This window comes from Hippoglossus stenolepis, chromosome 4 (genome assembly GCF_022539355.2).
Source record: "Hippoglossus stenolepis isolate QCI-W04-F060 chromosome 4, HSTE1.2, whole genome shotgun sequence".
NCBI lineage: Eukaryota > Metazoa > Chordata > Actinopteri > Pleuronectiformes > Pleuronectidae > Hippoglossus > Hippoglossus stenolepis.
Genome location: NC_061486.1, coordinates 25,652,494 through 25,666,057, shown reverse-complemented (window position 1 = coordinate 25,666,057; position 13,564 = coordinate 25,652,494). Strand labels below are relative to the sequence as shown.

Here is a 13,564-nt window from a genome sequence, read left to right as displayed (position 1 = left end):
GATGTGGAACATTGAGGTTATTAATATCCTTGTATACATGATAAAAACAATAATCATGGCTACTCATAACTGTGCGCTGTTTGTCTTAAACGTTACCATGGTTACATCAACACAATCTTGATTTCTGTATGATGGTTATTGAAAATAAGGCCAGCTTATAGAAGGCTTATCTCTATTAAATGCCAACATTGTGTTGTGGATTTGGTTTATCCACCTTATTTTCAGAAATAGGAGATTAGAGCAACATCAAATACTAAACACAACATTAAAAGTCCTCTACTTTGGCCAGTACCAGGGCGCTGTGGATGAAGATATGCAGCCGTGACTGGTGGGATGGGGTCGTCATGATGAGGATGGAGAGAAAATTTCTGTATGAGTAGGGCATCCTTTTACCAGCTGTGAACGGCTGAAGCTATGTCGGGGCAGGTAATCGGCAGTGGTCAGAAACCAGAATAATATGTATACATGCACTGGTATCACAGTTACTTCGTAAGATTGGGTTTGTCAAAACCAAAATGGATACTGACGTCTCCATCCCCAAGCCACGCCGTACTATTATCCATAGACGGATAATGGCAGAATTACCCAGAACACAAACTGGGCCCATGATCTCACTAAGGTTTTTTCTAACTGGCATTGATAAACATGCAATATTAGTACAGACCAGTCTATGAAAACATTCAGGTATACTGTAGCTGGCTATACTCCATTTAGAGCAAACAGGCCAAACCTGTCATATGTATCACGCTACATGGAGAGTCACTGAATTAAATTAAATTTCCTATTTCCCACTGCTGTCCACTGTGAAATCAGAAAAGACCCCCCCAAGTGTTTACTTGATTGCTTCTCTGAAGTGAAGTGTTTTCTATGGGGTATAGCCGAAGGTAATGATGTCACTTCCACATTCAATTTAGACTCCTGGTGGAAACATCATTTAGATCTCAATTATCCTAGTCGTTTTTTCTCATTCTTTTCACAGCTGAAAGGCTTGAGGTGACTTTCTCATTGATTTTCTCCTCTTGCCAATGTGCCGGCGCCCTCTCAGATGAGGACACAAAGCAGACTTTGTTCTAACTGTACACCAAACATTTTCATTTATCTCCCTGTGTGAGACACTTTATGAAAGCAATGTAAGCACTGAGGCAATGAAACACCACTGGCATATAATATTTGCCAGCCTCATAATAATATCATATCTTTTTATAATCCTTGCAAATTGACCAGCATTTCATGAACCATTTAACAGTGGCTTTATATCTGCAACTTGACAATCAAATGATTAATCAATGTAAATAATTGTTTAAGGGCAGCGTTTGGGTCACAACATATTGTAAAGGTCAACTTAATAATGTAGATTAGACGTCATCTGAGTGTTGCAAGGGCAAAGGGCTAATACTATATACTTCCTATAATTACTTCATTTAAAAATAAAGGTAACTTTTTATGATATGTCAACCATGGTGCTATTTTTACTATACATGTGCTAAAACCTAAGCTTAGAGGGACAACCTGAAGAAAAATATAACAATAATTTAATTTATCACTGTAGAATTTTGCATGTTTCTTGAGAAGTGGTTAAGCAACCCTCTGAGTTGGGGAATGTATGTTTGCTTTTTGTCTTCCCAGGTCAAATGTTGCTGCAGTACTCCAGACTCCAGCTCCCCTTAGCAGTGATGGAAACATGACACCCTAATGCTCTATTCCATGGACACTATCAAAACTTCTGGACAGTAAAACTTTCCTTTGCTTATCCTCATTTCTGCCTTTACTCTCTCATCACTATGCTCTGGTTTAGGAAAATGGAGCTGGAGGCTGGAGCTGACCCTGGGCAATAGGTAGGTCCATCATAGACTTGACATACAAACAACCATTTACACTCACATACACATCTATAAGATATTCAAATAAATTTCCAAGAGCAGTCTGATGTGCGTTCTTCAACTAAAACGTATATCGACACAAAGATGATTATTTGCCACCCTTAAAATAGTAAAATATAAAAAAAACTAAAACTATTTAATTCAGTATAACTTCTCTGGGTCAATGGAATAATTATGTCCTACTGACTGTCGATGCACTGTCAGAGAACTAAAGTCTGATTCTGCAGCTGCAATTGAAAAGTAAAAAAAAAAACTCCTTTCCTGACCCCTTTCATTTTTTCTTTTCAAGTTTTAAGTCCATTCAACAATGGGGGGGGATTTAATGAGATGATATTTGTATGTCTATTGTGATCATGATGCTATTTAAGAAAATCCACTGAATATATGAACAACATGACTAGTACCCAAAAGTGAAACCAAAATGTCTGGCTGCATTATAGGTCATTAGCCCCGCCTCCTCCATGTTAGTGGATGGGACATGGACTACACTAAAAAAATCAAAGTCAATGTCAAATAAATGTAGATGGTTTCTGTGATTTTCGGTAGTTCTTATCACACTGATGTTTGTTCAAGTGCTGATCTTCAGGTAGGTTTGGTTTTAATTGGTTATTTGATCATATAAAAACGAGGTGACGATTGGTTGAGCTTGTGTATCAGCAGAACCTTGGTACTGTGGCTCCATTCGAATGCAGAAGATGGCAGCGTTTGTATCAGGGATATCTTGGCTTAATGTCTGGATAGTGGGAGGAAGCGGAGATGTGTCCATCTTTACATACAGTGTATGGTGCAACTACCATAGGGTGTCACTCAAAATGTTGCTACTGTTCTCTGTTCTGTAAAAAGGATGGTCCAGTGTTTGCAATTCTAAAGAAGGTAATTGAACTTAATGAAATGTGAATTCTACCACCTCTTGTCTTGGTTGCCACTTAATTCTTTACTTAGGAACCTTCTGAAGTCAAATGTCTGGTTTCCTGTAGCATGTGTGTCATTCTCTCAGCTGCTGACGTTTCCTGGACACCTGCATGTGCCAGAGGTTATTTTTCAAACTGCTCCCACCTGATCCAATTTTCTACATAGTTCCCTGAACACGAAGGGACTCATTCATTCAATACTGGCTCCTGCAAAAGCATATTCAAGATTGGCAGTCCAATTCTTTGAGATGCTTGAAGTCTGCGTTTAAAGAATATGAAACCATGTTTGATACAAGCTCAATAAAAGCATCGGGCCATTTCTCTCGACAATGGACACAGTGCAGATAGTAAAGCTTACAAATACTGAATCACACTGAACACAATAGGACTTCACACAAAAAGCTAAGCTGCCTCAAACTACTGGGTCTGTTATTAACAGATAGCTAGTACACATGTTTTCTTTCAGCAGGTAAAAGTAGTAACTGCAGGCATCTTTGTCCTTGTTCCAGTCATTATACAGCGGCTTGTAAAGGCTGATTAAATAGATGAGGAATTAATTATCACTTCTGTGATAAAACGATGTAGGGAGAAGAGGAGATTGTTCTGTGGATGAGTTTTCTTGGTTGGAGATAGTCAGAAGTTAATTTTGTTTAAAAGTAGCAGATGAGTAGGAAGTGGTGACAAGGCGAGGGAAGATAGCGACTTAATGAAAGTTTCCTTTCATGCCCCAGGGTTTCTCAGACAATTATCAACGAGAGGCAGGACGATGAGAAAGAGGGTTTAAAAAAAGAGAAGGAGATTTAAACAGTGCTCAGGAAGGAAGCGTTGTGCAGCCCGTCCCAAAGATGTATGTGCAAGCAGCACACACTGCATTCGTCTTTATACATGTTTATCACCCAAAGTTAATTGAAGAAAAAAAAAATCAGCAAGTCGAAATCAATTTAGACAAGGATACGGATTACCTTATCACCTGTGTCTGTTCATTAACCACCAAGAGTCGTCAAACATCCAATGTGCTCAATGTGGTAAAGCAGGAAACCAACTTAAATGTGTAATGTTTTCATTAAAGCCAAAATCCATTTTATGACAAATTGAAATAATCGCAAACAAACACGCTCACAAAGAAGGAAACAAATCTCCTCTGCTTGGCCGTTAAACTGGATTGAAATGTGTTATGGCTTATGCATTTTGTATTTGGTGGATTTTATAATATATTTAAACATTAATGTTAAATTCTACTTTCTCAAGTTCCCCAAAGCCATTTCTCAGCCTAACCTAAAAAACAAGCTCTCTAAACTTTTTCTAATTTGCACATTAATTAAATCTTTCAATTAACAAGGGATCTCTTAATCAAGTTTTTAGTCTCTGATCTCTATCCAACTCCTTTAATAAGCAGGGTTTTCTCTACAAATTAACGCTGTGCCTAAGCAGATTTGTGCAGTGCCTAAACCAAAATGCAAACCTACGCCAACAGTCCCCTTAAATTGAATCCAGTCACACCAAATTGCAGAATCCCATAGGTAGATATCCCATAGATAGATATTTTTCATCAAGATCCATGAATTAAAGGGCCCATATTTTACACCTTTCTGGGATATAATTTGAGGTATTGGTACCCCTAAGATGATATATCAGTGGTTTAAAGTCGAAAAAACTGCTGCAATGTGTATTTCCATGTCCTCTCTTCTGCCTCTCTCTGGAGCTGCAGACAGAACAGGCGCTTTTCGCCTGCCTCTTGAGCCCCTCCTCTGATTGGCTGACTGCACTTTGAATGACACACGACCAGGCCTATCATCGGTCTCATTCTGGCGCATTGACTATCTTTGGTAAACACAGCTGAAAGTCCTGTTGTTATGTTTGCAGCTATAGAAGAACAGCCACATATTTACAGTCGGTTACAACAGGATGTTTCTGAACGGTAAGTTACACCGTCCTCATGTTTGTTCAAGTTTTAGCAGGACAGTCGGCCAATGTAGGAGTAACGTCCCGAGTTACAGTACGGAGTTTCACAACGGAGTTTCAATACGGAGTAACGTCTGCATTACTCCATACTGAGCACAGCGACAGGGCACGTCAGAAGAAATAAAGCGTAACCGCTGGTCTTGAACAGTAAAGTTCTTAGGAGGAATGTGCACGGACACAATCTCTTCCATGGATCCTTCCACGGTGCAGTGTTTCTTCAGTGTTGTTTGTTGTGGTTAGCCTGTGGTAGCTAACAAGCTGCTAGCTCAGCAACTTGTCTGCTTGGTGTCACGTTCGGTGTGGAGGGGTGGTGGTGGAGTTGACAGGGTGTGGGGGTGGTGGGTTCAGAGGCTGGACTGGTACCGACTGGAAGGGGCTGAGAGACGAGTGCGAACCCATATGACTCATACGGGGGAGGAAGTACGAAACGAGACGTTTCAATAACATATTTCTGAGAATGGACTGAGTGAAAAAGTCTGCGGAGTGACTGTTTTCATACTTTGAGGGTCCCTACTGACCCCCTTCAAGTCATTACGGATAGTAAAAGCCCAGAAAATTTATTTTACACAATATGGGCCCTTTAATACTTTTGTGAGAAATCAGTGAAAATCTCAGAAAAATCTCACAATGAAGTGATAAAACACTGCTGGATCGGCCCATATGTCCAAATCAACGCAAATCAGTTCCACTGAGTTTTGTGGAAATCTGTGTTGTAGTTTTTGTGAGGACATTTTGACTTTGTGAGGACATTTTGGCTGGTCCTCACAAATTCAATGTGCTGTTTGAGGGTTTTAGGATTAGGGTTATAATTAGGTTTAGGTTAGGCGTTTAGTTGTGATGGTTAACGTTAGAATGGGGGGCTAGGGAATGCATTATGTCAATGACTGTCCTCACAACTATCGAGTGACGTGCATGTGTGAGTGTGTGTGTGTGAGTCCGCGCTGTAGGCGAGCCGCTCCTCACTCTCCCCAGCTGCCTGATAGCCTGTACACCTGCCATCCATCAGCTCATCAGCCCAGCAGCACTCAAACCCTGCTTCTTCACCCCCTCTTCACCAGATTGTTGCTTCTGCCAGTTAAGTGCGCTTGGCCACCTAGCATAGTAAACCTTGTGCCTCAGGATCATCCCCTGCATCCCCGCCCCACTCTCTGCCTGCCTCTCTCACTGCTCAACCCACCACTTCAAAAAACCTGCTCCTCACCAGCCTCCAACTCCCATCAAGCCCCTGCTTTGCTTGCCTGCTCCTCTGCCATCATCCTGTCCTGCAATCCACCACTTTTGCCCTCTACCCTCCAACTTTTAATACAGATTTAAAATGTTGATTAGCTGGGCATACTGGGGAACGTTAATGTCCATCTCCCAGTAAATAATAACTATCAGGTATTCAGCTATTAACAATAACAACCTACATATAATAACAATCAGGAACCAGCCAAGGCATGGTACAAATTAGTATTTGATATTTGAAAGTGTAGAAAAGGAAAAGTAGGGGAGCCAGTTTGAATTCTTAAGCAAGTGATAACCATCAGTATTGTTGTTTAAAATTTACAGGTAATGTGTCAGATACTGGATCATCAGCCAGTAATGATTACCAGGGGGCAGAGCTACAGCACAGTGTTGTTAAATATAGTTTCAATGCAATTCTGTTGTGCAGGTCGGGGTTTTCTTCGATTGACATGTAGAGCAAAAGGAAAAAAGGGTTTTAGTTGGTGCTCTGTGGTGTCAGGTGTGACTTTGGGGCAAGTGGTTTACATGGCTCAAAGGTCCGGAAGGAGGACCCCCACAGTCGGATTTTGTTTAGGGCACCAGGGAGGTTATAACTGGCTCTGGTCCAATTGTGAACAATCAGTAGGTCAGTGGACCATCAAAAAATCCATAAAGTTTTTACCAGCACTATCTGTCTCTTCACTTGCCCGCTAATGCATGTTTACAATACAGACTGATGTAAAGTAAGTAAATGGAGCTACATCTGCATGTAGACATCTGCTGATGTCCAGTTAAAAATAAATGATTGGTTAGCAGCCAAACACTCTCAGATGGTGAGTGTCCACTCACTTTGTGCCTTGTTTTCAGGTATTATTTTGAGTAGTAAGGATATTTGTTTCACTTTGTCTGAGTGTACTTTGAAAAACAACAACCTTGAACCTAAAGAAAAACATCAATTTTGAATCTGATACTTTAAAAGCTAAAAGATCAAAATACTGAATGGACAAGACGAAAAAATATTATCTTTATGATCTTTATGAATCTGAAATGAACGAGAGATGAACTGGGAAATTGAATTGCAACTCCTGAAAATGATGTGATGCTATCAGCCAGGGAGAAGATGTATCACTGCGCTTGAGTTGTTAAAACTAGAAAAGCACCTTCACCACTTTCAATCTGTAGCAGGGAGCACATTGAACCGAGTTTAATTTTGATTTTAATAAAGATAGCAACCGTTAGCTGCAGTTAAAAGAAGAAGTATGCTTCCTGAATGATTTGTAAATAGCTCTCTGTGAATGTTTTTAGTTTAAGTATTTTTGTGCTACATTTCCTATAGATATACGAAAAAATCATACGTGTAAAATCTAACCAGTGGTCAATCTTTTCTTTTGTTGAAAATAACGACAATGCACACACACACACACACACACACACACACACACACACACACACACACACACACACACACACACACACACACACACACACACACACACACACAGAGCAGTGATCCGTCTGATCATATCAGCCCTGGGTGCTGTATCTGGATGTCCAGGCTCAGCTGTGTGTCTCTCCCCCAAATCAAATGTCATTGCTGAGTGAGAGGTCCTGTGAGTCAAGATGACCTGTCTGACTTTAAGACAGGATCCTTGATCAACAGACAGCTGCTGCCTTACACTTACACTTACACACACACTCATACACAGTCATCCACACGGTTGTGCAGCTATCCTTATGAGGACTTTGCATTAACCTAACCTTAACCATTATGCTACCTCTCCCCATTCCTGTCCACTGTCCTATCACCAAAATAACGGTGAAAATGTCCACAAAATAGCATTAGAAGTTACTCTTTGCCTCATTAGGGCCGAGCTTTGGCCTTCATGAGGTCTACTGGTGCTGACAAGGTCAGTGTTGATGATGGGAAAGAAGTAGCAAAAGATAGTACACACACACACAGACGTTCGTGGAGCTTGAGCAAGCACATTTTTGTATCTGCTATGTCTGTTTGTTAAAAATTGCATTTCCTCCAAAGATATGACGATACAATGAGGACAGACTGTGTTTTGCAGATCTGTATGAAAATCAGTTAATTAAAGATGAATCGTCCAAACTGATGGCAAAATGGCATATTTTAAGTGGTGATCCAGTTTTGGGTGTTTTTTTTTTTACATTTCCAGTCTTGCTCTACTTAAAACAAGATTTCAACACCAAAAAAGCTTCATCATGGCTGCGATCATTTTGGATGTGACAGTGTTTTTATCTCTGGATAGATTTGATTCCTCAGTGAAATCTTGATGTGTCAGGCAGTGAAATACTGGAGAAGAGAGAGAATAAAACAACACCGGCTGTAACAAAATCCTAACTGGAACGTCTTCACACCCATGGTCAGTATTTATTGAGAAGTCATTAAAAACTTCATGGTAATTAAGTAGACTAGTTGGAGGGTTCTCCAAATTAATTGGGGTTAATTAAAGGTTAAGTCTTTTTGGATTGAAGGAGGGTTTTTAATGCAACCAATCGCTAAATAGAAGCGTATACACATTAGTGTGTGCACACACAAACAGACAAAACCATAGGTGTGTGCAAAGTCTGATATACAACCAGTTAGCAAACTGTTCTCACTTCCTGAAAAACCTTGATAAAACTTTAAATGAACCAATGTCTAACCAGGAGTCTTTTAGTATAAGTGCAAGACACAGACTAACAGATTAAGCCGAGAAAAAAAACCTCCCAGTGGATATTTAATACAGGTTTAATCCTGAGATTGGCTTATAAACTTCTTATAAAACCCACAAAGGTGAACTGACATACAGTATAAACTGAGGTCACTTGTCAGTTTTCCTCTTTGCCTGTTTCCTGACACCGTCAGCCTACCTGCTCCAGCTTCCAGTGGAACTCAGCCGGTCTGAACGTGTCCACCTGAGTGAAGTCTCTCCTCAGCAGAAACACCAGGCGGCAGTTGTGGACGTACAGCGAGTAGTGATGTCGGTTCATCTCTGTGGGAGGCAGAGAGAGAGAGAGAGAGAGAGAGAGAGAGAGAGGCATCAGGGACCAAATCACCACACCTACGCACTGTCAGGTAAAGCCAGGCTGACATCTGGCTTTGTGAAACATGTAGAAAAGTGGGGCAGCAGGATTATTTCCAAGGGGGTCAACTTTCAGACAGTTGTTTCCCACCATTTTAAAAACAAAGCCATTGCTTTGGGTAAGCCTCCTGGGATGTTACTGACTTTGTTTTACTGGAACATTAACGAGCCCTAGACTTTATCTACTCTATGTATCATGTTAACAATAGGCCTTAACATGAAATAAGATTAGATTCTTTTAATGGTCATTTTTATGTAGTAAAGTAAATAAAACAAAATAGCGTTTTGCATGACAAAACACAGGGCGAATAGAAAAAGACATTACAGTGAAACAATAAAATAACTGCAATAACCTGTTGCTTACATCGCTTGTCAATTAACTGTTCTGATAGCGTGTACAAGAATGAGAGGTTTGAATGGAATCAATTACTCCACTCAATTGATTTGTGTTTTGTTGTTAATCAATCTGATTGAATCACATGCAAATCAGAAACACATCAAATCAGAAGCAAACTCTGGATGGACTCGTGTTCATGTGTCATTGAAAAGCCCCAAACCAAAAGTGTAAAGGTGCATTTCTCAATACTTTACGTCCCTTCTCTTTGCCTTCAGCTTTATCTTTAAAAATGCATAAAATGTAACATAATATATAGTTGGTTTAAAAAAGAAAAAATGCTATTTAGTTATAGTTATAGTTTTTAGTAAATGTAACTCAAACATCAGAAAAAGGGACATTTGTTCCGGACTATTCTCTGCTGTGCATTAATACATATTTGGAACTCCAGTAAGGCTGTCACTTTTTTCAAAAATCAAGTTGACATGATATGCAATTTGTTCAAATGTATTTGCATAGACCTTATGACTATACTACCCCATTCTTTGGTGTAGAAGCCAAAATACTTCCACATGCCAACTTCTCAGATGCTTCAGTGTCATGATTTAACCTCTCAGGATGGTTTTGCTTTCTAGTGACCTCCATTTTCATGGCAAAACAACTTAGTATTTCTGGCTTTCTTAATGATAGGTCAAGAGAACATCCAGTAGGTCAAGCCAAAAGTGAGCATCCTCTGCTTGATCATGAGATGAACTACTTCTGACAGTATGATGCACTTCTGGACTGTATATTTTGAATTCTAACATGTCCTTCAGTTCAAATATTATATTTTCCCCCATTTTCAAATTAATATTTGAATTTAGTTAGCTATTTATTCTCTAGCAGGGATCCACTGACTATTAGCCACAGTGGCCATCTTAGTCCTAATGAAGAAACACATCAGCCAGTGTAAAAGTGTATCTTACTACTGTGTACACAGCATCCATAGAACACAAGTAAAGGCGTCAACAGACGATGGCTACACAGAGCTGGGATCAATTCATTGTTGGATGTAGTCTTGGGATTTGTTGAGAGGAAAGTCAATGTGCGTGTCAATTCTTGTCAGGCTCACACTCACCAGTCTTGTCCGAGTTACAGAGTAGTGTCTCCTTCTCAGCTCTGAGTCCAGGACTGGGCCCGTGCTTCATCCACGTCGCTACGGTGAACTGGTCAGTCAGATTCTGAGGTACCACCCAGTCTGGGATATTTGCTGCTTGACGACCATCAAATCTGAAGATCAAGTCGCTGTCCCTCCCACTGTCAGTCACCAGGGACGCCGTCCAGTTGGTGGCAGCACTCGGGGCAGGGAGAAGGTCAGTGCTGCCCGAGGAGGCCCCTGAGGTCACAAACACAAGGTTCGACAGGAGCAGTGTCAATAACAATCAGCGCAGATAGGCAGTGTATATTGGCCTAACCTTGGCTATGATTACTTATGAGTAAGGCAGATGGCGGGGCTTAATATGTAATCAATGGGCCGAGATGGATAGAGGATGTGGGTATTGATTCATGGCAAATGAAACTGACTTTCAAAAGGAAAGAGATGAGTCATCGTTCACAAATTCCAAACAAACTGTAGCACGTACACATGCCTCTACGGCAGCAGCGAGGACATAGTGACTGAGCATGATGGTAAAACAAAAATAAAAGACACAGCAAGTGTGTGGTGTGAATCCACCAATTGAATAAATTCTTAACGGCCGACACTTTTGTTACGAGATTCCGGTATGTCCTGACAAAACGCACTCATTACCACGTTGCACCAACTCATCCTATCCCCTTCCTCTTCCTCCTTATAAAAAGCAACTCCATCATTCCTTTGACACAATAACCTTAACGTGTTGTGTCCCGAACAATCTCTGCTTTCAAGCTGTCACCTTGACAAACAATATTTTTGCCACGTTTCTCACCTTGCTCCTCAATATATCTGACGTGCCCTTACCAATCTATCTTTGCCCCTCTGAGACAGTGAAAAATGCATTTCGCGTGTTTAAACCACATTTATAAATCATTTATAATGGCTTATGGGGGGGTGATAAATCAGAACAATTCACTAAACATGCTGTTCCGAGAACAAATGTCTGTATGCACCATGTCTCCATTGCTCAGGCAAACAACTGCAAAACAAAATCTGTCCATTTCTGCTAATAACACAACATTAGCACATTAGTTAATGTTTTTCTTCATCCTTAAAGCTCTTTTTCTCTAACTCTTACTCATGCCACTGTGACTCCAGTAATTATATTCCCTCAGTAAATAAATACGCATCGACTTCTCCGAGAAGCATCTGCAGCCTTTTCTTTTGCCCGATGTCTTTGTACATTATCTCAAATTGATTGTGCTTTCAAAAAGCAATTACAATTTATTCTATTCGCTATCAGATAATGATTATGAGGTACCTGAAAAGGACTCTTTAGTGGTAAACCATGCATGGACTGGGAGCCAGGGGAGACAGGGAGGGGATGTTATGCATTCAGATGAGTTGGAATGGGGCTTGTGAAGGCCGTTAGTCAAAGATGATGACTCCAGCCCCCCTGCTGGCGGTGCGGCGTGGGCGGGGAGTGGGGAGCGGGTAGGCTCGGCTGCTTTGTTGGTGCTCTGGGCACCGACACGGCACCTCGGCTGCTCATCAGTCACCAAGGAGAAAGCGCGGCTGCATCTGGGGAGGGTAATGCCCTCGCTCTGTCACATCATTAGTGACACAGCTTTAAGTTGCCATTCTGGTGCCTTCATTTTGCGCAGGGGTTTACCAGGGACACAAGCGGAGATGAGAAAGCAACGCGGACTGGGAGCTTTCAGTTGTCAGTTTAAAAAAGGCAGAGAGAGGCGCCTCAGGCCCTATCTGACCCTGGTACTCAGACCATGAATTCAACTAATGCTTTTAGCTACAGCTTAATTCTAATTCAATACACTAACTTAAAGTTTGCCGCCTCAGTCAGAGGTCACCTTTGATCCCCCATCTGCTGTTTATTCTACTTATCCACCACTGTCCAAACAGCCATAAGTCCAGCTCTCAATTGATTCACTGCCACACGCCAGCTCTCTTGATGTCTCTTGACGTTCACACAAAAAACAGCTATGGCTTTCAAAATACAGAATTATTATGTGTTTTTTTCATGTTTGCTTGTAAAACCAACCACAGAGCTTCTGTAGAGATTTCTCAGAGTAGGTTTCCCGGTCGCAGCCCTTCCCGATGTGACTGGTCTGCAGCTCCACCGTGGTCCTCACCGACGACAGCGGCTCACCACAGGTCTCCAGGTGCATCTTAGGAAACAGCTGCTTACTGCCTGTTCCGGGCTCATAGTCCACTCGTTTATTCCAACCTGAGAATAGAGGGAGATGGAGTCACATTGTTAAGGATGGCAGAGAAGATGGGTTCAACTGCAGAGTCTGTTCTCCCTGCTTCTAAACACCAACTATCTTCAGCGATATGAAATCATAAATCTACTTGTTTGCTTTTGTTGCTGCGCATTTTTACCTAATTTTGTCAATTTAGACTACCACCAAAAAAACGACTCCATTTCCAATTTTCACTGTCACTAATATTTTGGGCATCATAACTCAATGTCCTTCTGGCAGAATGTTCCCAGCTAATGAAATTGCTGCATTGTTGTTAGAGTGCAGTACTTGCATTAGTGGCAGTAGTCATTAGGCTGTCACTGTCTGTCCTGTCAGCTGGAAATTGTGTTTTTTTGTGTGGGCAGGCTATTATTTTGTGTGTCTGGGATGTTTTCGCTTTTTCCTTCCTTTTTTCCCCCAGCCTCTGAGGTGTGAATTTGTGTTTGGCATCAGAGTCTCTGACGGAGATAACGAGAATGAACTGCAACATTCCCGTGCCTGTGTTGGGTATTGTTTACATAGAGCCGATCTCACTCATTATCTCAGGGAAAAAAGGAATTGGTATTGCTGTAAAGGCCCTCAACATATATTTCTAACATTTGATCGTTCAGAAGCCTGCCAGTACAGTTACCATCTCTTGAAAGTGTTGTTGCTTCAAAGCTGCATGGAACTAACTCTTTAAATTCAAACTGTAGCACCTCAAAATCAACTGGGTGCCCCCTTCCTATCTTATCAATGTCGCTAGTGCACACAGTCTGCTTCCTATCCATCTCTGCTTCTATCTGTCCATCTAGATATGGAGCATTG

The 13,564-nt window shown here is 41.2% G+C and overlaps 1 protein-coding gene across 1 annotated transcript in view; it reads right to left on the bottom strand.

Moving 5' to 3' along the window:
- LOC118106476 (calsyntenin-2) overlaps positions 1 to 13,564 on the bottom strand; it is a 259,141-nt gene that overhangs the window by 56,041 nt on the left and 189,536 nt on the right. Inside the window, exons 6-8 of the mRNA XM_035155049.2 lie at positions 12,556 to 12,741; positions 10,500 to 10,757; positions 8,837 to 8,958 (exon numbers count right to left, since the gene is read on the bottom strand). Of these exons, the coding sequence (XP_035010940.1) occupies positions 8,837 to 8,958; positions 10,500 to 10,757; positions 12,556 to 12,741 (566 nt within the window). The remainder of the gene's footprint in view (positions 1 to 8,836; positions 8,959 to 10,499; positions 10,758 to 12,555; positions 12,742 to 13,564) is intronic.